General features: G+C 46.8%; 1 protein-coding gene across 1 annotated transcript in view; it reads left to right on the forward strand.

The window, feature by feature from the left end:
- Positions 1-22,755, forward strand: part of LOC118365980 (FYVE, RhoGEF and PH domain-containing protein 6-like) — a 33,224-nt gene that overhangs the window by 8,345 nt on the left and 2,124 nt on the right. Inside the window, 18 exon segments of the mRNA XM_052492374.1 lie at positions 409-2,210; positions 2,213-2,703; positions 5,315-5,432; positions 9,750-9,817; positions 9,959-9,989; positions 13,538-13,689; positions 13,847-14,003; positions 14,218-14,305; positions 20,611-20,661; positions 20,767-20,825; positions 20,918-20,989; positions 21,071-21,139; positions 21,326-21,409; positions 21,496-21,575; positions 21,729-21,831; positions 22,005-22,148; positions 22,255-22,357; positions 22,521-22,747. Coding sequence (XP_052348334.1) covers positions 409-2,210; positions 2,213-2,703; positions 5,315-5,432; positions 9,750-9,817; positions 9,959-9,989; positions 13,538-13,689; positions 13,847-14,003; positions 14,218-14,305; positions 20,611-20,661; positions 20,767-20,825; positions 20,918-20,989; positions 21,071-21,139; positions 21,326-21,409; positions 21,496-21,575; positions 21,729-21,831; positions 22,005-22,148; positions 22,255-22,357; positions 22,521-22,747 — 3,899 coding nt within the window.

Consider the following 22,755-nt stretch of genomic DNA (forward strand, 5'->3'; position numbering starts at 1 on the left):
TACAGAAATCATTTGGTTCTTTCATTCCTCACTTTCTGACCACTTGCGCCCAACCTTACTTAGTGAGCTAAAAATCCCATTGACCTCTAGGGGTTGATTCTCTGACCCTTGCCCTGCCCTCTCTTACCCCCACCAGCTGTCTGTGTGCTGCTGCTGGCTGGTTGGTATGTGTCAATGAGGTGGTGGGGGGGTTCAAGGGATATCTAGGGCAGTGCATGCATTACAGCAGGGCAGTGGAATGCGCTCTGTTTTGCTTTTTGCCTCCAGTTTGTGCCTTTAAACAGCCATAAAGGTTACAGGGTCAATTCTTTATTTTCCTCCTGTGACGTGTGTGTTTTCAGCAGCCCCCCTCTCCAGCATTGTCTAATGTCTACTCCTCTCTCTTCCTCCTCCTCTAATTCTCTACAGGTGTGAAGAAGCCGCCAGTGGCTCCCAAACCCAAACTCGCCCCCTTGGTGAAGCTCTCGCCTCCTCCCATCGCCCCCAAACCCGATCTTCTCCTCTCCCAGCCTTCCCAATCCTCCCCCCTTCTTACCCAACTCTCCCCTGCCGTGCTAAAGAGAGCCAAACCTGTTGTGGCGCCCAAACCATGCCTCTCCAAACCCTCCGCCCCAGCAGCCCCGGCTTCTCCCACACCACCCAGACTCAGAGTACCCCAAACCCCTTCCCAGGAGTGCCGGGGGGCTGGGGACCACAGCCTCTCCTTCCTCAACTCCAGAAACGGGATCCTGTCGCAGCCCATCCTGCGCGACTCGGACTACATCATTCCTACGTGCTCCTGCGGACTCCAGGACTGCTCCCAATGCAAACGACTAGGGAATGGGAATGTTACAGTGGTCGGGAGCGATACGCTCGGCTCCTGGCCAAACGGGAATTCCATGGAAAGCACTGGAACGCTGGTAGCCAATCGGCCGGGTAAAACAGAGAACGGAGACAGTGAGAAGAGCGGAGGAGTGACCAACACCTTCCATCTCAGACTCAAAGACAAACCTCAGAGACAGGAGGGGCAGAGGGATGGAGAGGGGAGCAGGGATGAGGAGAAGCTGCAGGGGAACAAAGAGGAGAGACAGAGGAACCAGAAAGGACAGGAGGGTCAGCGGTATCAGACTGGGTCAGGGGACCAGTCATGTAATGAGGTGGCAGAGACACTTACACAGACTGAGACTAAAGCTTGTAATGCAGAACAGACATACACTGACAGCTGTAATATAGACTGCAATGAGAGCGACACTATTCCCACTCCCTTCATCCTCCCACTGGAAGTCTCCCCCATTCGCACCCCCCCACAGACAACCCCCCCCATCCGCACCCCCTCTCAGACTGTTCCATCCACCCGCAGCCCCCCACAAGTTTTACCCCCCACCCAGATGGACAGTGAGCCTGACAGCACCCCCTCCCACGCAGAAAGCAGTACACAGTGTTCCAGAATACCCAGGTTACCCACTGACCTCTCAGTCCCTGCTGCCCCCAGTAAGCCCCTGCCCGTGCCACTGCCACGCAAGCCCCGTAAGCTAGCCCTGATAAGGCAGGACGGCCTGGAGGCCAGCACCCAGGAGGGAGAGACAAAGAACCGCTCACAGGGGGGAGAGGTGGGGGAGACTGAGGGGAGTGGGGGGAGATGTCTCACCTCAGAGAAGGAAGAACACACCCAGGGAGTGTATGACAGTCCCTCACCCTCCGAGGACCCTGAAGTTGAAGAGGAGCCTCACCCTGTGCCTCCACCTAGACAGAAGTCCCTCTCCCCCCGCCTCCACAGAGCCATCCACTGTTCCCTCAACCGAAACACCTCCCACTCTCTGGACTTGCTCTCTCAGCCTGAGCTTAACACACTAACCTCAGAGAGCAGAGGAGGAGGGGATGAAGAGGAAGAGAAGCAAGAGGAAGTTGAGGAAGGGTACGGAGACTTTGAGCGCTACCCCATCACCCGGAGCCTGCCCAAACAGATCAAGCTCAGCTGCCGCCCGCCCCCCGTCGGCATGACAATGAAGGCCAGCTCGGCGGAAGAGGGAGGGTCACCCAGGGCCCCACCCAGAAAGCCCCAGAGACACAGCCTGCCAGCGGGTTCCCCCCCATCCATCACCCCCCCTCCACCCCCTCCGCACCACGCCAACACCCCCATGAGGGAGCTGCCTGCCACCCCACAGGAGAAACCAGCCTGGCGCTTCCCAAGGCCCTTCTTCAGCAGGCAGAGCTCTTCCAGACACAGCAGCGGCGGCAGCAGCCGAGGGCCCCCCCAGGGGAAAGCAGCTCTGCTGGGGGAAAACAGAGGGCACAGTCCTTCTCCTCGGCTGACCTGCTGGCCCGTGCCGACGGCACCAAGAGGAGCCTTTCCTTCCGGAAGCTTCTGGAGCTGCGGTTGTCTGTCAGGATGTTGCCACGGTTACTGGCCAGAAGCGGCCAGTCTCTGGATTGTACCAGCGTGGAGCCGGGCGGGGGACGGGGGACGGTGGACCAGTCTGACGGCAACGTGGGGGTGTCTGGCAGGGATGGAGAGGGGTCCATAGAGTATGAGAACGTTCCTCTGTATGAGGAGATACCGGAGTACATGAACCTGCCTTTCCTCAGCGCACGGCTGGGCTGGCCACTCACACACAGTCTGGACCCAAGCACACACAGACACAGTGACTCAGACGTCTATGAGGTGCAGGATCCATACGAGAGCCACTGTGACTATAAGCGACCCCATTCCATTGACTATGAGAGGTACAGCATGTGTGTCACAGTGTGTGTGTTTGTGCACGTGTGTGTGGTGTGTGTGTGCGACTGTGCGTGTGTGAGTGTGAATTCTTTCTTCCTCTGTCTACACACACAAAGGGTCTGGGTCAGGTTTCAACGGAGTGTGTGTCATTTTGTTGTCTGATTGCATAGTGCCTCTCGTGTGTCATGGGCAACTTAGGTTTCAACGAATCCAGAGTTACAGAGCTGATCATAATCCTTTGATCATTAGTTGCCTACAGTAAATAACTTGGTTATTACACCATGCTAATTTTTGTTACCGTAGTGTTAATGTACCACGACAGTCATAGATGTGTCACTTTTAAGGAGCTTTAATGCTTCATGAATTCGATATCCTGGAAAGAGAGACTCGAGCAATTTACAGTAAATGTTTTGATTTTGAGCCTAGAACAATGCCATGGGTGTGTGTACTGTGTTTAGTGGTTTCTATTTGTGTGTGTGTGTGTGTGTGTGTGTGTGTGTGTGTGTGTGTGTGTGTGTGTGTGTGTGTGTGTGTGTGTGTGTGTGTGTGTGTGTGTGTGTGTGTGTGTGTGTGTGTGTGTGTGTGTGTGTGTGTGTGTGTGTCACAGTGAGACAGAAAGTATTTTAGTATTTAGGCCAGTGTTTTTAGCACCGGTTGTGCTTGTGTGAGAGTTAGTTTTCACTTTGCAGTCTTGGTCCCACTTTGGTGCTAAACTATGCATTTACATGGTGGTAAGACCATGTCAGGTACATTGTGTGTACTATACCCATTATTACATAGTACTTACAATGTAGACCAACATGCTGTGTTTGTGTGAGAGTTAGCATTAGCAGGCTGTGCTTGTGCGAGTGTGAGAGTTAGCTTCAGTGTTAGCCCTCCAGGCTGTGAATAGAGCATTGATGCGCAACAGGTTGGGCCGTTTTCCTGTGGGTTATTTTCAGTGGCCAGGGCAGGAAATGTCTGAAAATCGCAGAAATGCCACACTGCACTCTGAACAGGGAAAACAAACCTCCAGCAACCACCAGCCTCTCTCTCTCCTTCTCTCTCCCTCCCACTCTCTGGCTCTCGCTTTCTCATCTCTTCTTGTTCCTCTCCCATATCTCTCCCATTCCCTCTCTCTCTGCCATCTCATCTCTCTTTCAGTTTCTCGCTCTCTCTCCTATTCCCAGTAAACCGCTTTTCAATTGACTCAGCGTAATTTAATATTTTGTTACTGTATTGGACACAAAAATATTTGCGTGTGTGGATGGGTGAATGGACTGGACACGGTCCTTGCTAACAAGAGTCAGGCCTCCCAACTCACTGTAATCACATCCTCATTCAAGTGTTATTGTGTGTGTGTGTGTGTGTGTGTGTGTGTGTGTGTGTGTGTGTGTGTGTGTGTGTGTGTGTGTGTGTGTGTGTGTGTGTGTGTGTGTGTGTGTGTGTGTGTGTGTGTGTGTGTGTGTGTGTGTGTGTGTGTTTACCTCATATATCAAAAGGCAGTTGTGTGGGTGCAGTTGTGTGTGTGCAGTGCACGTGCGTGCTCAGACTAGTATTTTGCTAAGCCACTCTGAGGCCATGAGATAAAGGCAGTCAGTCAGATTACAGGACAGGTAGAAAGACGGGCAGGTGAAGGGAAATATTAGACTCAAAGAGTTCAGCAGTAAAGAGCAGTATGCAACAGTTCCACATATCTAGCTGCCCAGATCTGGTACTCCAGTTGGATAATATTAGTGTTTATCGTTCACTGTGTGATTTTATGTGTTTCATCGTCTGAAAGATGCTTGCATTTGTGCGTGCTTGTGTGTGTGTGCGTGTGTGCTTGCATGCATGTGTGTGTTTGTGTATGCCGTTGTGGTTGTTTGAAAGAGTGTGTATGTGTGTCGTGAATCTGTAGTGTTTCCCAAGCATCTGAGCCTGTTCCGTTTATGTAACTAGCCTCAGGCAGTAAACAAGAGGCACTCTGTGCCTGACCCAGTGTGCAGGAAGTCCTGTCTATGGAGGGAGAGAGGAAGAGAAAGAGAGAGTGAAAGAATGGGAGAAAAGAGAGAAAGATGGGGGGTAGGGAAGAGAAACAGGGTATAGAGGGAAAAAGGAGAGACAAGAGGAGGGGGAAAGAATTAGTCAAAATAAAGTAGTCAAAATAAAGAGAGTGACAGTATCTTATGAGTCCTCCAGATTAGAAAGTAGATAGTACTTTGGGTTTGTTTGGTTCAAAATCCAGCGGTGATAATATCTCCTGGAAAGGCTGTGAAGCCAAGATGAAAACATTAGTGGTACAAACACATGTTGCTACTTGTGCCACTCAGCAGACAGACGTGTATCAGCTGACTGAAGAGCAGACTGGTGCCCTGCTGCCAGCAGACAGGCTGTCTGTGGAGTCTTCATGGAAACTATGTTTACCTGAGTACAGCTGTGGACAAAGTATTGACATCCGTGTTTCAGGCTGGTGATCATCTGAGTCCCATGGCTATAGAGACATTGTGTCAATTACTGTTTCCATAAAACGTTCAAAAGGCCATTCAGAAGTGTGTACGTGGTATGCTTGCATGGATATACTGTATGTGTAAGTGCACACACACTCTGGCTGATAACCATGAGGATAATGCGGTGACCTTCCTGTTTTGCCTGCAGAGGCTGGCATGGATTGGACGATGCTCACTCTGAGGAGGAAGTCCACAGCTCTGACGAGGATGACAACAGCTCCACCTCCAGCAAGGAGCACCTGGAGCTGTCAGAAGAAGACAGACAGGTAGATATCTTTAATACACACACACATTCTTATGTGGTTGGTATTAACTGGGGATGGTCACACAATCTGCAACACTGGCTCAGGAGGACACGCTGGTACGCACACACACCCAGATCGACAGTGGATGAGGCGGCCTTGTCAATAAGGTTACGGTAGGGCTCTTTAGATGTGTTTGCTCTGGTAGGTCCTATGGCCATGCAGTGAGGCGTGAGTGATAACAGAGGGGATATTACTGAGCCAGAGTAATGACAGTGATGACAGGTGGTATAACAGGAAGGATATTGGCAGGCATAACACGAGTGATAAGGACACCATCGGACAGGCGTCATGGAGCCAAAATGGGTGCTGGGCACAGGGCTCTATGAAGGAAAGAAAGGCAGGCGGGGATATCACACTGCCTGCGTGTGATGGAGCTGGGGTCTCGGGGGTCAGACATAGAGGGTTTATCGGGCAGGAATAACTCTGAAACTTCTGTCTGACCCTATGCATGATACTCTGAAGCAGCGTTTCTTAAAGTATGGGGTCGCGTTCCTGTCAATTGGGGGTCGCGACGTATTGCATTAATTACTGGAATTGATTTGGCCAAGTGCAACTGCTCTCTCGGTTCAGTGCGCTCTCTGCTCAGTTTGGCAGCTGCGCGAGTGGGAGAGGTAGAGGGGGATACCCGTGTTCTTTGCAGTTTACCTGATCTTTTTTCTGCAGTTTTCTTGAAGATCATTGCGCGACCCACACCCTGCAGCGCTGTGGTTCAAACCACTGACTTGTTATTCCCACTCGCAGCTGTCATGAAATGGACTCATGCTAGCCACATGTTCTGACTGACCTCAATCGTCATGAAATGGACTCATGCTAGCCACATGTTCTGACTGAGCTCAATCGTTATGAAATGGACTCATGCTAACCACGTGTTCTGACTGAGCTCAATCGTTATGAAATGGACTCATGCTAACCACGTGTTCTGACTGAGCTCAATCGTTATGAAATGGACTCATGCTAGCCACATGTTCTGACTGAGCTCAATCGTTATGAAATGGACTCATGCTAGCCACATGTTCTGACTGAGCTCAATCGTTATGAAATGGACTCATGCTAACCACGTGTTCTGACTGAGCTCAATCGTTATGAAATGGACTCATGCTAGCCACATGTTCTGACTGAGCTCAATCGTTATGAAATGGACTCATGCTAACCACGTGTTCTGACTGAGCTCAATCGTTATGAAATGGACTCATGCTAGCCACATGTTCTGACTGAGCTCAATCGTTATGAAATGGACTCATGCTAGACACGTGTTCTGACTGAGCTCAATCGTTATGAAATGGACTCATGCTAGCCACGTGTTCTGACTGAGCTCAATCGTTATGAAATGGACTCATGCTAGCCACGTGTTCTGACTGAGCTCAATCATCATGAAATGTACTCATGCTAGCCACATGTTCTGACTGAGCTCAATCGTCATGAAATGGACTCATGCTAGCCACATGTTCTGACTGAGCTCAATCGTTATGAAATGGACTCATGCTAGCCACGTGTTCTGACTGAGCTCAATCGTCATGAAATGGACTCATGCTAGCCACATGTTCTGACTGAGCTCAATCGTTATGAAATGGACTCATGCTAGCCACGTGTTCTGACTGAGCTCAATCGTTGTGAAATGGACTCATGCTAGCCACGTGTTCTGACTGAGCTCAATCGTTATGAAATGGACTCATGCTAGCCACGTGTTCTGACTGAGCTCAATCGTTATGAAATGGACTCATGCTAGCCACATGTTCTGACTGAGCTCAATCGTTATGAAATGGACTCATGCTAGCCACGTGTTCTGACTGAGCTCAATCGTTATGAAATGGACTCATGCTAGCCACGTGTTCTGACTGAGCTCAATCATCATGAAATGTACTCATGCTAGCCACATGTTCTGACTGAGCTCAATCGTTATGAAATGGACTCATGCTAGCCACGTGTTCTGACTGAGCTCAATCATCATGAAATGTACTCATGCTAGCCACATGTTCTGACTGAGCTCAATCATCATGAAATGGACTCATGCTAGCCACATGTTCTGACTGAGCTCAATCGTTATGAAATGGACTCATGCTAGCCACGTGTTCTGACTGAGCTCAATCGTCATGAAATGGACTCATGCTAGCCACATGTTCTGACTGAGCTCAATCGTTATGAAATGGACTCATGCTAACCACGTGTTCTGACTGAGCTCAATCGTTATGAAATGGACTCATGCTAGCCACGTGTTCTGACTGAGCTCAATCGTTATGAAATGGACTCATGCTAGCCACATGTTCTGACTGAGCTCAATCGTTATGAAATGGACTCATGCTAGCCACGTGTTCTGACTGAGCTCAATCGTTATGAAATGGACTCATGCTAGCCACGTGTTCTGACTGAGCTCAATCGTTATGAAATGGACTCATGCTAGCCACGTGTTCTGACTGAGCTCAATCGTTATGAAATGGACTCATGCTAGCCACGTGTTCTGACTGAGCTCAATCGTTATGAAATGGACTCATGCTAGTCACATGTTCTGACTGAGCTCAATCATCATGAAACGCATATACAGCGATGACTTTGTCTCTTTCATACAAACTTTGAGGAATAACGAGGAGCACCCACACTGTGTTTTGTGTGGGCAAGTGTTTAGTGAAGAGCCTCACAAAACACACAAATGAATCAAATGACACGTCCTGACCAAACATCCACAGTATGACGGTAAACCCAGGGAGTTCTTTCAGAACAGGGCAGAATGCTTCAGGAAACAGTGCTTCCACAGTGGAAAAGTAAGTCAACTAACAAGGCATTGTTGTCATTTAATAACAGGTGAGCAAAAATAAGGGAGTACTATCTCTCATAGTAGTATATGTGAGTTTATCTTTCAAACAATCCCCTGGCCTTGTAACATTAACCAGCTAGTAGCTAACGTTAGCCAAAGCCTGCTAACTAGCTACTGATAGTGCAACCCTAAGAAACAGTACAGATGAAGATGAAAAATTCAGGCCTACTGTACATTTTACTGTAGAAATTATTGTTGAAAACAAGTCTAGGTTGGAACTGTTGCTGTTACAAGTAATACTTTTTATTCTGAACTGGAATAAACTGTTTGAAGAAAGATTATTTTTGGGGGGGCAAACACTCACAGTTCTGGGTTGCTCATCTGCAGCAGGAAGCGGTCTCCTGCCTGACTGAGAAAGCAGTAGATGTTCAGATCCAGTTTGGCACTACATACCTATGCAAGTCAGGGTTCTCAAGTTCAGACACAGTGTTAATGCTGAGCATGACTTCAGTGTTGCACTGTCTAAAGCAGAGTCCAGAATAGACCTGCTTGTTGAAAACTTCAACCAGCCACACACCTCTCATTAGGACTGTGTGTGTGTATTTTCTGGCCTACATCTGTGTGATGTGATCAATCAGTTTATTCCAGTTCAGAATAAAAAGATATGCATTTTTAATAGCAGCAGTTCCAACCTAGACTCTCTATCAACAATAATTTATACAGAAAGATGTACAGTAGGCTTGATTTTAAAAAACATCTGTACTGTTGCAGAGGTTTGCACGATCAAAAGGCCTGTGTGTGTGTTCTGTTATACATCTGTGTGATGTGATCAATCTGTTTATTCCAGTTCAGAATCCAATCATTTATTGTATTTTAACCACAACAGTTCCAACCAGATATGTAAGAGTGTTTTTAATGGGGAAAAATAAACATGAAAAGATTTATGGGTATTGTTATTTGTTATGTTCTATATTGCTTTTTTGGGGGGCATAAGGGCAATGAAATGTACCGATATTTACTTATAGTTGCATATTTTCCTAAGCTTGGGTCCCAGGCTGAAAAAGTTTTAGAACCCCTGCTCTAAAAGGCTGTGTTTGTAACAGACAAAAACACGAGTACACACACACACACACACAATTAAGGAGCAGGAGGCCCCTTCAGTCACGCAAGGGCAAGGCCACTGTCCAAATTAAGACCACCCCATTTCCAGCCCAGACCACTCACTATCAGACTGAAAGGGGGAGAGAGAGTGAGGGAGGGAGAGTGCAGAGGGGAGAGAAGATAGCTGAAGTGGAGACGTGTGAAACGGTGGCTCTGTTTTCGGACATAATCTTTGTTGGAGTGTCTGTTTAGAAACAGCAAATGGGCAGATTATTGTGCCTATGCATACTATAGCAGGACAGTCAGATGGTGGGCTGCAGTGACCTTGTAAGTGGAAGTATGTCTGTACCGTTTAGAATAGGGTCAGCTAGCTTTTTTCACTACATGGACTGAATGCTGTGCTTTTCTCTGTCTGTCTGTCGTTCCAGCAGGAGGATGAGGTGAAGAGAAAAAAGGTGGTGCATATCGCCCAGGAGATCATGAGCTCTGAGAAAGTGTGAGTACCCGAGACACACACACACACACGCAATCAATGACTTTATCATGAGAATATACCACAGAATCTTTCCTTTTTTTTAGTGCTGGGTGTCTTTTTTTGTCATATATAATGTTTTACACCCATCTCCTCTCCCTCCAGGTTTGTGGACGTCCTGAAGCTTCTTCACATAGTAAGTATCACTTAAGCCTCTGGGCTTTTGATGAGCACCATATCTGTGTGTTCAATGGTGTTACTCAGCAAGCCTTCGACTAGCTGAGCCGTGTTGCCTTTCTCCCCAGCCCCTGAGGCAGCAGTACTCAGCAGTGGAGTTGGTCTCTGGTAGAACGGTTGTTGTTGTTGTTCCTGTTACACTTAGCAGGATCAGTGATAAACACTTAGACTCACATTTTCTAAATCATAAACGAAGCTAAGGAGTCAAGCATGTGTTGCTAGTTTCAACTTTCAAGTGGTGGCTTTATAGAGTGGAAACATAGGCTAGAGTTGTTTCATTATATTTAACTACCGGCTAGCTTGCTCACTGCTCCTGCCTGGTGGGTGGAATACCGTCCCTGCTCTGTGCCTGTTGGGGTGAAAAGTGGAGCAGGTAACCGTGACGACAGAGCTGGGTGCTTTGATGTTGGTCTCAGGGGGAGGTGACACGTGTGTGTGTGTTGGATCTCTGATGAGTGTTGTTAACTCACGGTGGTAGTGTTGTGGTGGTTACTGTACTGGTCTTATTTACTGGGCAGGGCTGGGATGTGTCAGGCTGAGGTGGTCAACTGTACCAGCCAGGTCAAACTGTCCTGGGCTCTTAAAAAGGATTTGATTTTGCAGCAGAAGATAGACTGTGTGTTGGATTTCAATCTTTTATTTATTTCAATTAGAAATGCTTTAAATGCTTTAATCCAGAACAGGCAGTTAACCCACTGTTCCTAGGCCGTCATTGAAAATAAGAATTTGTTCTTAACTGACTTGCCCCATTAAATAAAGGTAAAATAAAAAAATAAAAATTTGCATCTCGCATAGCCTTGTCTCTAAAATCTCTCTAAACCCACAATTTGTCTTAGACGGCCGCAGGGTCGACATTAGATTTCCTCTTGGGAGTGGCTTTCAGACTGCCCGAAAGGGAAATTGCAGGTACACACACACACACACACACACACACACACACACACACACACACACACACACACACACACACACACACACACACACACACACACACACACACACTGCCTTAAACAGGACCCACTATGGGACTAATTTTGAATATGGGGCATGAGAGAGACTGAGAGGGAAAGAGAGATGAAAGAGGGGGAGAGGGAGACTTAAAGAAAGAGGTCAAATCACATTCTTCAGTCTCCATGGCTGCCCCTGGCCACAGAACAGCTGCTTCCTGCAGTGAGTGAGTGGGTGGAAGACCCCCAGACATAGAAATGCCTCGGCTAATCCTGTGTGTGTGTGTGTGTGTGTGTGTGTGTGTGTGTGTGTGTGTGTGTGTGTGTGTGTTTTGGTTTCACACTTAAGTCCTCCCTTATAACCTATAGGATGGTTCTCATTTGATATGTTGTGTACAATAATGTGTTGCATTATATTTTGACTTGACTTTTGACATGTTTTCTAGAGATACAGTTAATAATAATAATATATGCAATTTAGCAGACGCTTTTATCCAAAGCGACTTACAGTCATGTGTGCATACATTCTACGTATGGGTGGTCCCGGGAATCGAACCCACTACCCTGGCGTTACAAGCGCCATGCTCTACCAACTGTGCTACAGAAGGACCAGTTGAAGTCGGAAGTTTACATACACCTTAGCCAAATACATTTAAACTCAGATTTTCACAATTCCTGACATTTAATCCTAGTAAAATTTCAGTCTTAGGTCACTTTATTTTAAGAATGTGAAATGTCAGAATAATAGTAGAGATAATGATTTATTTTAGCTTTTATTTCTTTCATCACATTCCCAGTGGGTCAGAAGTTTACATACACTTAGTTAGTATTTGGTAGCATTGCCTTTAAATTGTTTAACTTTAGTCAAACGTTTCGGGTAGCCTTCCACCAGCTTCCCACAATAAGTTGGGTGCATTTTGGCCCATTCCTCCTGGCAGAGCTGGTGTAACTGAGTCAGGTTTGTAGGCCTCCTTGCTCCACACAGTTTTTCAGTTCTGCCCACACATTTTCTATAGGATTGAGGTCACGGCTTTGTGATGGCTACTCCAATACCTTGACTTTGTTGTCCTTAAGCCATTTTGCCACAACTTTGGAAGTATGCTTGGGGTCATTGTCCATTTAGAAGACCAAGCTTTAACTTGACTGAAGTCTTGAGATGTTGCTTCAATGTAACCACATCATTTCCCAACCTCATGATGCCATCCAGTTTGTGAAGTGCACCAGTCCCTTCAGCAGCAAAGCACCCCCACAACATGATGCTGCCACCCCTGGGCTTCACAGTTGGGATGAGGTTCTTCAGCTTGCAAGCCTTCCCCTTTTTCCTCCAAACATAATGATGGTCAGTATGGCCAAACATTTATATTTTTGTTTCATCAGACCAGAGGACATTTCTCCCAAAATTACGATCTTTGTCCCCATGTGCAGTTGCAAACCGTAGTCTGGCTTTGTTATGGCGTTTTGGAGTAGTGGCTTCTTCCTTGCTGAGCAGCCTTTCAGGTTATGTCAATATAGGACTCGTTGTATTGTGGATATAGATACTTTTGTACCGGTTTCCTCCAGAATCTTCACACGGTCCTTTGCTGTTGTTCTGGGTTTGATTTGCACTTTTCACGCCAAAGTACGTTCATCTCTAGGAGATGGAACTAGTCTCCTTCCTGAGCGGTATGGCGGCTGCTTAGTCCCATGGTGTTTGTACAGATGAACGTGGTACCTTCAGGTGTTTGGAAATTGCTCCCGAGGATGAACCAGACTTGTGGAGGTTTACAATTTTTTTTCTAAGGTCTTGGCTGATTTCTTTTGATTTTCCCATGATGTCAAGCAAAGAGGCACTGAGTTTGAAGGTAGGCCTTGAAATATATCCACAGGTACACCTCCAATTGACTCAAATGATGTTAATTAGCCTATCAGAATCTTCTAAAGCCATGACATTATTTTCTGGTATTAACCAAGCTGTTTAAAGGCACAGTCAACTTAGTGTATGTAAACTTCTGACCCACTGGAATTGTGATGCAGTGAATTATAAGTGAAATAATCTGTCTGTAAACAATTGTTGGAAAAATTACTTGTCATGCACAAAGTAGATGTCCTACCTGACTTGACAAAACTATAATTTGTTAACAAGAAATTTGTTGAGTGGTTGAAAAACGAGTTTTAATGACTCCAACCTAACTGTATGTACACTTCCGACTTCAACTCTACATGTTTCGGTCCTTCACACTGCAGCTGTGTGTGTTTTATTGTGGGTGTGGGGCTGTGGTTGTGTGACAGTGTTCACCAGGACATTGGGACCCTTCCCTGGTTGTCTCACCACTTCCTTCCACCTGGATGTGTGTGTTGGCTCACTGGGCAGTGTGAGAGTGCTGACTCAGTTGTGTGTGTGTGTATGATGCAGAGGGACGCATGTTTATGAGGTGATAACCAGGTGTTCCTGTGCTGTACTGTGTAACGTCTCTCTGCCCTGCAGCTGTGTGTTTGTGTTAATTAGTCTCCCACCACTCTGTTGTCGCTGTGTCAGTTCCCTTCATTCGTCTGTCGACATTAACCCCCTCGCTCCCTGCAGGATTTCCGGGATGCAGTTGCCAAGGCGACGCGTCAGAATGGTAAGCCGGTGGTTGAAGAGCGTATTCTAACCCAGATCCTCTACTACCTGCCTCAACTATACCAGCTCAACCGAGACCTGCTCCGGGAGCTAGAGGAGAGAGTGGCCCACTGGTACGCACCCTCACCATCATTATCAGCACCAGAGATACAAACCTCAACTGACCATGCCAAGCTGTGGACAGCTGAACTCAGACCAGACCACAATGACCATCTCCCTCCCTCTGCCTCTCTTCTCCCTGCCCCTCTCACCTCTCTCTCTGCTGTGTAGGGGGGACCACCAGAGGCTGGCAGACATCTTTGTTCAGAAGGGGCCGTACCTGAAGATGTACTCCACTTACATCCGGCAGTTTGACAACAACGTGGCTATGCTGGATGAACAGTGTAGGAAAAACCCTGGCTTCGCCGCTGTGGTCCGGGAGTTTGAGGTAAACAGCTGTGTGTGTGTGCGTGTGTGTCATAGGAAGTTCCTATCCGCATAGTTGATGATAGAGTGGTAAAATACGTGGGTGTTTAGATGTAACAAGCCAGACATAGTCTGAAGACTACATTGGCGCCAAGGACGTGGAGCTAGATTTGAGTATGTATACTGTTAATGCTGTATGCAAATGTGTGTGACAATTCTCCTGTACTCTGTCCCAGATGAGTCCTAGATGTGCCAGCCTGGCTCTGAAGCACTACCTGCTGAAACCTGTGCAGAGAATCCCCCAGTATCAGCTTCTGCTCACAGGTACACACACATACACACAGATGGGGGGGGTTACTGGATATGCAGGGAGGGGGTGCTGTGCTGAAGAGTCTATATCGGTTTGCTAATACAGGACTAGGAAAGGCCCAGTGCACTGTGATTTAATTTTTTAATTTTTATGTATTTAACTATTTACCAGCATTTGTAACTTTAGTCTGATAATTATCTGTACAAAACAGTTAGTATGATAATACTTCTGGAATATAAAAATACTTGCCTGATATACGTTTTCCAGTTTTTTAAAATAATTTGCAAATGCAACTTATTTCTATGTGAAAACTGAAATGGTCGATTCATTCCTTTTCTATTTTTGTAGACGCTCTTATCCAGAGCAACTTACAGTAGTGAGCTCATACATTTTCAATCGAACACACAAACCTGGCAATGTAAGTACCTTGCTCCACAAACTGAGCCACATCATCACCTCATCACAAACCACTTGATGTCTTAATGTACTCAATTACTGTATTGTCCATTGTTTTTCTTAATGCTGATAGAAAGTCTATAGGTACAAACCTAGATGACCAGCCTATGTACAATACAGTCATGTACATTTATATTAAGTGGTTTGTAAGGATGGTAAATTAATACTGCATAAAAAGTGGTTGTTTTCCATATTATTTGATCAAGAAAACGTCAACTCACCAACATTACGACCAGGAATACGACTTTCCCGAAGCGGATCCTCTGTTTGGTCCACCACCCAGGACAATGGATCAGATCCCAGCCGGCGACCCAAAACAACGGCGCCGCAGAAGGGGCAGACGGAGCGGTCTTCTGGTCAGGCTCCGTAGACGGGCACATCGCGCACCACTCCTGAGCATACTACTCGCCAATGTCCAGTCTCTTGACAACAAGGTAGACAAAATCCGAGCAAGGGTTGCCCTCCAGAGAGACATCAGAGATTGTAACGTTCTTTGTTTCGCGGAAACATGGCTCACTCGGGATACGTTATCAGAGTCGGAACAGCCACCTGGCTTCTTCACGCATCGCACCGACAGAAACAAACATCTCTCTGGGGAGAAGAAGGGCGGGGGGGTATGCCTTATGATTAACGAGATGTGGTGTGATCATAACAACATACAGGAACTCGGAAGTCCTTTTGTTCACCTGACCTACAATTCCTCACAATCAAATGCTGACCGCATTATCTACCAAGAGAATTCTCTTCGATCATAATCACAGTCGTGTTTATCCCACCCCAGGCAGACACATCGACGGCCCTGAAAGAACTTAATTTGACTCTATGTAAACTGGAAACCACATATCCTGAGGCTGCATTTATTGTAGCTGGGGATTTTAACAAGGCTAATCTGAAAACAAGACTCCCTAAATTTTATCAGCATATTGAATGTGCGACCCGGGCTGGTAAAACCCTGGATCATTGTTATTCTAACTTCCGCGACGCATATAAAGCCCTCCCCCGCACTCTTTTCGTAAAATCTGACCACGACTCAATTTTGTTGATCCCCGCCTATAGACAGAAACTAAAACAGAAAGTCTCAGGTCTGTTCAACGCTGGTCCGACCAAACGGATTCCACGCTTCAAGATTGCTACGATCACGTGGACTGGGATATGTTCCACATAGCGTTGGATAATAACATTGATGAATAAGCTGATTCGGTGAGCGAGTTTATTAGCAAGTGCATTGGTGATGTTGTACCCACAGCGTCTACTATTAAAACATTCCCCAACCAGAAACCTTGGATTGATGGCAGCATTCGTGCAAAACTGAACGTGTTAACCACTGCTTTTAATCAGGGCAAGGTGATCGGAAACACGACCGAATACAAACAATGTAGCTATTCCCTCCGCAAGGCAATCAAACAAGCGAAGCATCAGTATAGAGACAAAGTACAGTCGTGGTCAAAAGTTTTTGAGAATGACGCAAATATTAATTTCCACAAAGTTTGCTGCTCAGTGTGTTTAGATTGTTTTGTCAGATGTTACTGTGGAATACTGAAGTATAATTACAAGCATTTCATAAGTGTCAAAGGCTTTTATTGACAATTACATGAAGTTGATGCAAAGAGTCAATATTTGCAGTGTTGACCCTTCTTTTTCAAGACCTCTGCAATCCGCCCTGGCATGTTGTCAATTAACTTCTGGGCTACATCCTGACTGATGGCAGCCCATTCTTGCATAATCAATGCTTGAAGTTGAGGATTGATCACAAGTTCTCAATGGGATTAAGGTCTGGGGAGTTTTCTGGCCATGGACCCAAAATATTGAGTTTGTCAGAATTTGTGGTTTTTTGTTTGTCCACCCGCCTCTTGAGGATTGATCACAAGTTCTCAATGGGATTAAGGTCTGGGGAGTTTCCTGGCCATGGACCCAAAATATCGATGTTTTGTTCCCCGAGCCACTTAGTTATCACTTTTGCCTTATGGCAAGGTGCTCCATCATGCTGGAAAAGGCATTGTTCTTCACCAAACTGTTCCTGGATGGTTGGGAGAAGATCTGTGGGATTCTCTCTCGGAGGATGTGTTGGTGCCATTCTTTATTCATGGCTGTGTTCTTAGGCTAAATTGTGAGTGAGCCCACTCCTTTGGCTGAGAAGCAACCCCACACATGAATGATCTCAGGATGCTTTACTGTTGGCATGACATAGGACTGATGGTAGCGCTCACCTTGTCTTCTCCGGAACAAGCTTTTTTCTGGGTTCCCCAAACAATCGGAAAGGGGATTCATCAGAGAAAATGACATTACCCCAGTCCTCAGCAGTCCAATCCCTGTACCTTTTGCAGAATATACGTCTGTCCCTGATGTTATTCCTGGAGAGAAGTGGCTTCTTTGCTGCCCTTCTTGACACCAGGTCATCCTCCAAAAGTCTTCGCCTTACTGTGCATGCAGATGCACTCACACCTGCCTGCTGCCATTCCTGAGCAAGCTCTGTACTGGTGGTGTTCCGATCCCGCAGCTGAATCAACTTAAGGAGATGGTCCTGGCGCTTGGGGGACTTTGTTGGGCGCCCTGAAGCCTTCTTCACAACAATTGAACCGCTCTCCTTGAAGTTCTTGATGATCCGATAAATAGTTGATTTAGGTGCAATCCTACTGGCAGCAATATCCTTGCCTGTTAAGCCCTTTTTGTGCAAAGCAATGATGACGGCATGTGTTTCCTTGCAGGTAACCATGGTTGACAGAGGAAGAACAATGATTCCAAGCACCAGCCTCCTTTTGAAGCTTCCAGTCTGTTATTCAAACTCAATCAGCATGACAGAGTGATCTCCAACCTTGTCCTCGTCAACACCCACACCTGTGTTAACAAGAGAATCACTGACATGATGTCAGCTGGTCCTTTTGTGGCAGGGATGAAATGCAGTGGAAATGTTTTTGGGGGGATTCAGTTCATTTGCATGGCAAGGAGGGACTTTGCAATTAACTGCAATTCATCTGATCACTCTTCATAACATTATTGAGTATATGCAAATTGCCATCATACAAACTGTGGCAGCAGATTTTGTGAAAATTAATATTTGTGTCATTCTCAAAACTTTGGGCCACGACTGTAGAGTCGCAATTGAACGGCTCAGACACGAGAGGTATGTGGCAGGGTCTACAGTCAATCACGGACTACAAAAGGAAAACCAGCCCCATCGCGGACACAATGTCTTTCTCCCAGGCAAACAAGACAATTTCTTTGCTCGCTTTGACGACAACACATTGCCACTGACACGGCCCGCTACCAAAACCTGCGGGCTCTCCTTCACTGCAGCCAACGTGAGTAAAACATTTAAACGTGTTAACCCTCGCACGGCTGCCGGCCCAGACGGCGTCCCCAGCTGCGTCCTCAGAGCACGCGAAGACCAGCTGGCTGGTGTGTTTACGGACATTTTCAATCAATCCTTATCCCAGTCTGCTGTTCCCACATGCTTCAAGAGGGCCACCATTGTTCCTGTTCCCAAGAAAGCGAAGGTAACTGAGCTATATGACTATCGCCCCGTAGCACTCACTTCCGTCATCATGAAGTGCTTTGAGAGACTAGTCAAGGACCATGTCACCTCCACCCTAACTGACACCCTAGACCCACTCCAATTTTCTTACCGCCCCAATAGGTCCACAGACAATGCAATTGCAATCACACTACACACTGCCCTAACCCATCTGGACAAGTGGAATACCTATGTAAGAATGCTGTTCATCGACTACAGCTCAGCATTTAACACCATAGTTCCCTCCAAACTCAGACCCTGGGTCTCGACCCCACCCTGTGCAACTGGATCCTGGACTTGGTCCTTCTGTAGCTCAGTTGGTAGAGCATGGCGCTTGTAACGCCAGGGTAGTGGGTTCGATCCCCGGGACCACCCATACACATGGTGTAGAATGTATGCACACATGACTGTAAGTCGCTTTGGATAAAAGCGTCTGCTAAATGGCATATATTATTATTATTATATTATTATTATTATTACTTCCTGACGGGCCACCCCCAGGTGGTGAGGGTAGGTAACATCTCCACCCTGCTGATCCTCAACACTGGGGCCCCACAAGGGTGTGTTCTCAGCCCTCTCCTGTACTCCCTCTTCACCCATGACTGTGTGGCCATGCACGCCTCAAACTCAATCATCAAGTTTGCAGACGACACTACAGCGGTAGGATGGATTACCAACAACGACGAGACGGCCTACAGGGAGGAGGTGAGGGACCTCGGAGTGTGGTGTCAGGACAATAACCTCACAGTCAATGTCAACAAAACAAAGGAGATGATTGTGGACTTCAGGGAACAGCAGAGGGACCAGCCCCCTATCCACATCAATGGGACAGTAGTGGAGAAGGTGGAAAGTTTTAAGTTCCTCGGCGTACATATCATGGACAAACTGAAATGGTCCACCCACACAGACAGCGTGGTGAAGAAGGCGCAGCAGCGCCTCTTCAACCTCAGGAGGCTGAAGAAATTCAGCTTGTTACCTAAAACACTCACAAACTTTTACAGATGCACAATCGAGAGCATCCCGTCGGGCTGTATCACCACCTGGTATGGCAACTGCTCCACCCATAACCGTAAGGCTCTCCAGAGGGTAGCGAGGTCTGCACAACGCATCACCGGGGGCAAACTACCTGCCCACCAGGACACCTACAACACCCGATGTCACAGGAAGGCCATAAAGATCATCAAGGACAACAACCACCCGAGCCACTGCCTGTCCGCCCCGCTATCATCCAGAAGGCAAGGTCAGTACAGGTGCATCAAAGCGGGGACAGAGAGACTGAAAAACAGCTTCTATCTCAAGGCCATCAGACTGTTAAACAGCCATCACTAACATTGAGTAGCTGCTGCCAACATACAGACTCATCTCTAGCCACTGTAATAATGAAAAAATGTATGTAATTAATGTATCACTAGCCACTTTAAACAATGCTACTTTATATAATGTTTACATACCCTACATTACTCATCTCATATGTATATACTGTACTCTGTACCATCTACTGCATCTTGCCTATGCCGTCCAGCCATCGCTCTTTCATATATTTTTATGTACATATTCTTATTCATTCCTTTACACTTGTGTGTATAAGGTAGTTGTGAAATTGTTAGGTTAGATTACTTGTTAGATATTACTGCACGGTCGGAACTAGAAGCACAAGCATTTTGCTACATTCGCATTAACATCTGCTAACCATGTGTATGTGACAAACAAAATTTGATTTGATTTGGATGTTTTTTGTCTTTGCTCATGACTTCGCACCTTTTGATGGAAGTGTTTGAGGACAGGGTTTTGTTCTTTCTGGATTCCCTTAGAATGACTATAGCAGAGAAAGGGACAGGGCAACAACTCGTGCAATTCCAACTATTGAATCGTGCCATATACTGTTCTTAATCAAATCAAATTATACAAGTTTTTCCCAAAGCAGAGTTTTTTTTGCACGTGCTACAGAGGTCTATATGTGTCCGCTAATACTAGTTGAGGCCCAGTGCACTACTTTTGTATTTATTTGTATTTTATTTTCAGGGGGTGTTGCAGCACCCTCACTTCCCGCGGCTATGATGCTGTTGCATCCCATGGAGCCCGCACTATTTAGTGCATCGGCAGCACTCTGCCACCTAGTGGACACAGTGGACTACTTGCACTATTTAGTGCATCGGCAGCACTCTGCCACCTAATGGACACAGTGCACTACTTGCACTATTTAGTGCATCGGCAGCACTCTGCCACCTAGTGGACACAGAGTGTAACAGCAGACACAGTTCTCCACATGTATAAACGGATTATGTAAAACATACTGTATATAGCATGATTTAGTGTGATCTGGGACTGATGTAACTCCCTGCTCTTCTACAGATTATCTGAAGAACCTTCCTGAGGACTCGTCTGACTACAAAGACACGCAGGGTGAGTGGAACAATGTTGATCAGGCTGTGTGTGACAATGTCCGGTGTGATGCCATTTCTCTCTCACAGACACTCTCACGGCATGTTAATCATGTTGACCTTACAGCTGCTCTGGGCATAGTGAAGGAGGTGGCCAACCATGCCAACGACATCATGAAACAAGGGGTGAGACGTCACACCATGTCCATCCTCATGAGAATTCGGCCAAAGTCATCCCATTGCATTTCCTCTGACCCCGGTCTGTCTCTATCTTTCAGGATAACTTTCAGAAGCTGATGCACATTCAGTACAGTCTGAACGGACAGCATGAGATTGTTCAGCCAGGCAGGGTGAGTGTCCAGCACTATGACACGCGCACACACACACACACACCTGTGATCTCATCTGTTGTGATCACTTCTTGTCCCCAGGTGTTTCTTAAGGAGGGCACTCTGATGAAGCTGTCCAGGAAGGTCATGCAGCCACGGATGTTCTTCCTGGTGAGTACTGACTGATGCCTCCGGGGTAGTGGAGGTCTCATTGTGATACCTGACCCGTTACTGTTACAGTTCTGCAGTTTATTTAGAGTCTGGCTTAGTTCACTTCCAACACTGTCTGTAGACCAGAACATTACCCCCCAAGTATCTGTATGTTCATGTGGCATGTGTATCTGTCTCTCTCTCTAGTTCAATGACACTCTTCTGTACACCACTCCAGTTCAGTCTGGTCAGTATAAACTCAACAGCATGCTCTCTCTGGCGGGCATGAAGGTGAGTACAGGCAGGGCTGAACACACATTTACCCGTGACAAAAATCTTCTAAAGCGTCACCGAAAACATGTGTTTATTGTGTTCAGGTGAGTAAGCCCAGTCAGGAGGCGTATCAGAATGAACTGAACATTGAGAGTGTGGAGCGTTCCTTCATCCTGTCTGCCAGGTGAGTACCTGCTCACTGACACACCTGAACACCTGAAGGTGGCGCCTAACATTATGGACATTCTGATGAGTTACCCTTCTAATTGGTTGTGGGTACAGTTCCAATGGCTTTTGATTGGTTACAGACGTTTCTGTTGTTGTTTCTGCCTGGCAGCTCGGCCACAGAGAGAGATGAGTGGCTGGCGGCCATCGCCACGGCGATAGACGACCACACCAGGAAGAAGATCACTTTCATCTCCAGCCGGAGTCAGGAGGAGGTGAGGCAGTGTGTGTGTGTTTCGTGAGTGAGCATGCACGTGCTTGTAGCATGTATAGTTCCAGCTCATTCGACTGACTGAATATGGGAACACTCCGGTCCCACTGTTACCATAGCCAGTATAATTTTGCTACAATCCACTTGTTATGGCTATAACCTTCTCTCTCTGTGTAGGCTGATGGCGTGTGTGACAGTGGGGCCCCACTGGGTTCTAAGGCCCCTATCTGGATCCCAGACCTGAGGGCCACCATGTGTATGGTCTGTACCTGTGAGTTCACCCTCACCTGGAGACGCCACCACTGCCGAGCCTGCGGGAAGGTAAGGAAAGGACAAGGGCCCTAGTTTACAATGGTTCACTACTATACTCCATATGTGTGTGTGCGCGTGTGTGTAGTGGTTTTCTCACTCACTGTCTGTATTGTAGGTGGTGTGTCAGACGTGCTCGTCCAGTAAGTTCTATCTAGAGTACTTGAAGAACCAGCCGGCTCGTGTGTGTGACCACTGCTTCGTCAAGCTACAGGAGAACAGTATGCGTCTTTTACATGAATACATATGAAATATTAAAGTGTTTTGACTATTTCAAATATTAAAAATGGAATGAATTGAAGTCATGATTTAAACCCTGTGTTGTTTGTTATTGTGAATTCAGTATGTATGTCAGAGGGTGCTTTGTGTTCGTGTGTTTCCTAGGTGACCGTGTTGCTTCTGGGGCACTGTCTCCTACTGGCAGATCTGGGGGATTCTCTTTCTCCAGGAAACAGAAGAAGATCCCAGCTGCTCTCAAAGAGGTGTCTGCAAACACAGAGAACTCCTCCATGAGTGGCTACCTACAGAGGTCAAAGGGCAACAAGAAGCAATGGAAGAGGCTATGGTTCGTCATCAAGAACAAAGTCCTGTACACCTACGCCGCCAGCGAGGTAACACC

This window comes from Oncorhynchus keta, chromosome 33 (genome assembly GCF_023373465.1).
Source record: "Oncorhynchus keta strain PuntledgeMale-10-30-2019 chromosome 33, Oket_V2, whole genome shotgun sequence".
In the NCBI taxonomy this organism is placed as follows: domain Eukaryota; kingdom Metazoa; phylum Chordata; class Actinopteri; order Salmoniformes; family Salmonidae; genus Oncorhynchus; species Oncorhynchus keta.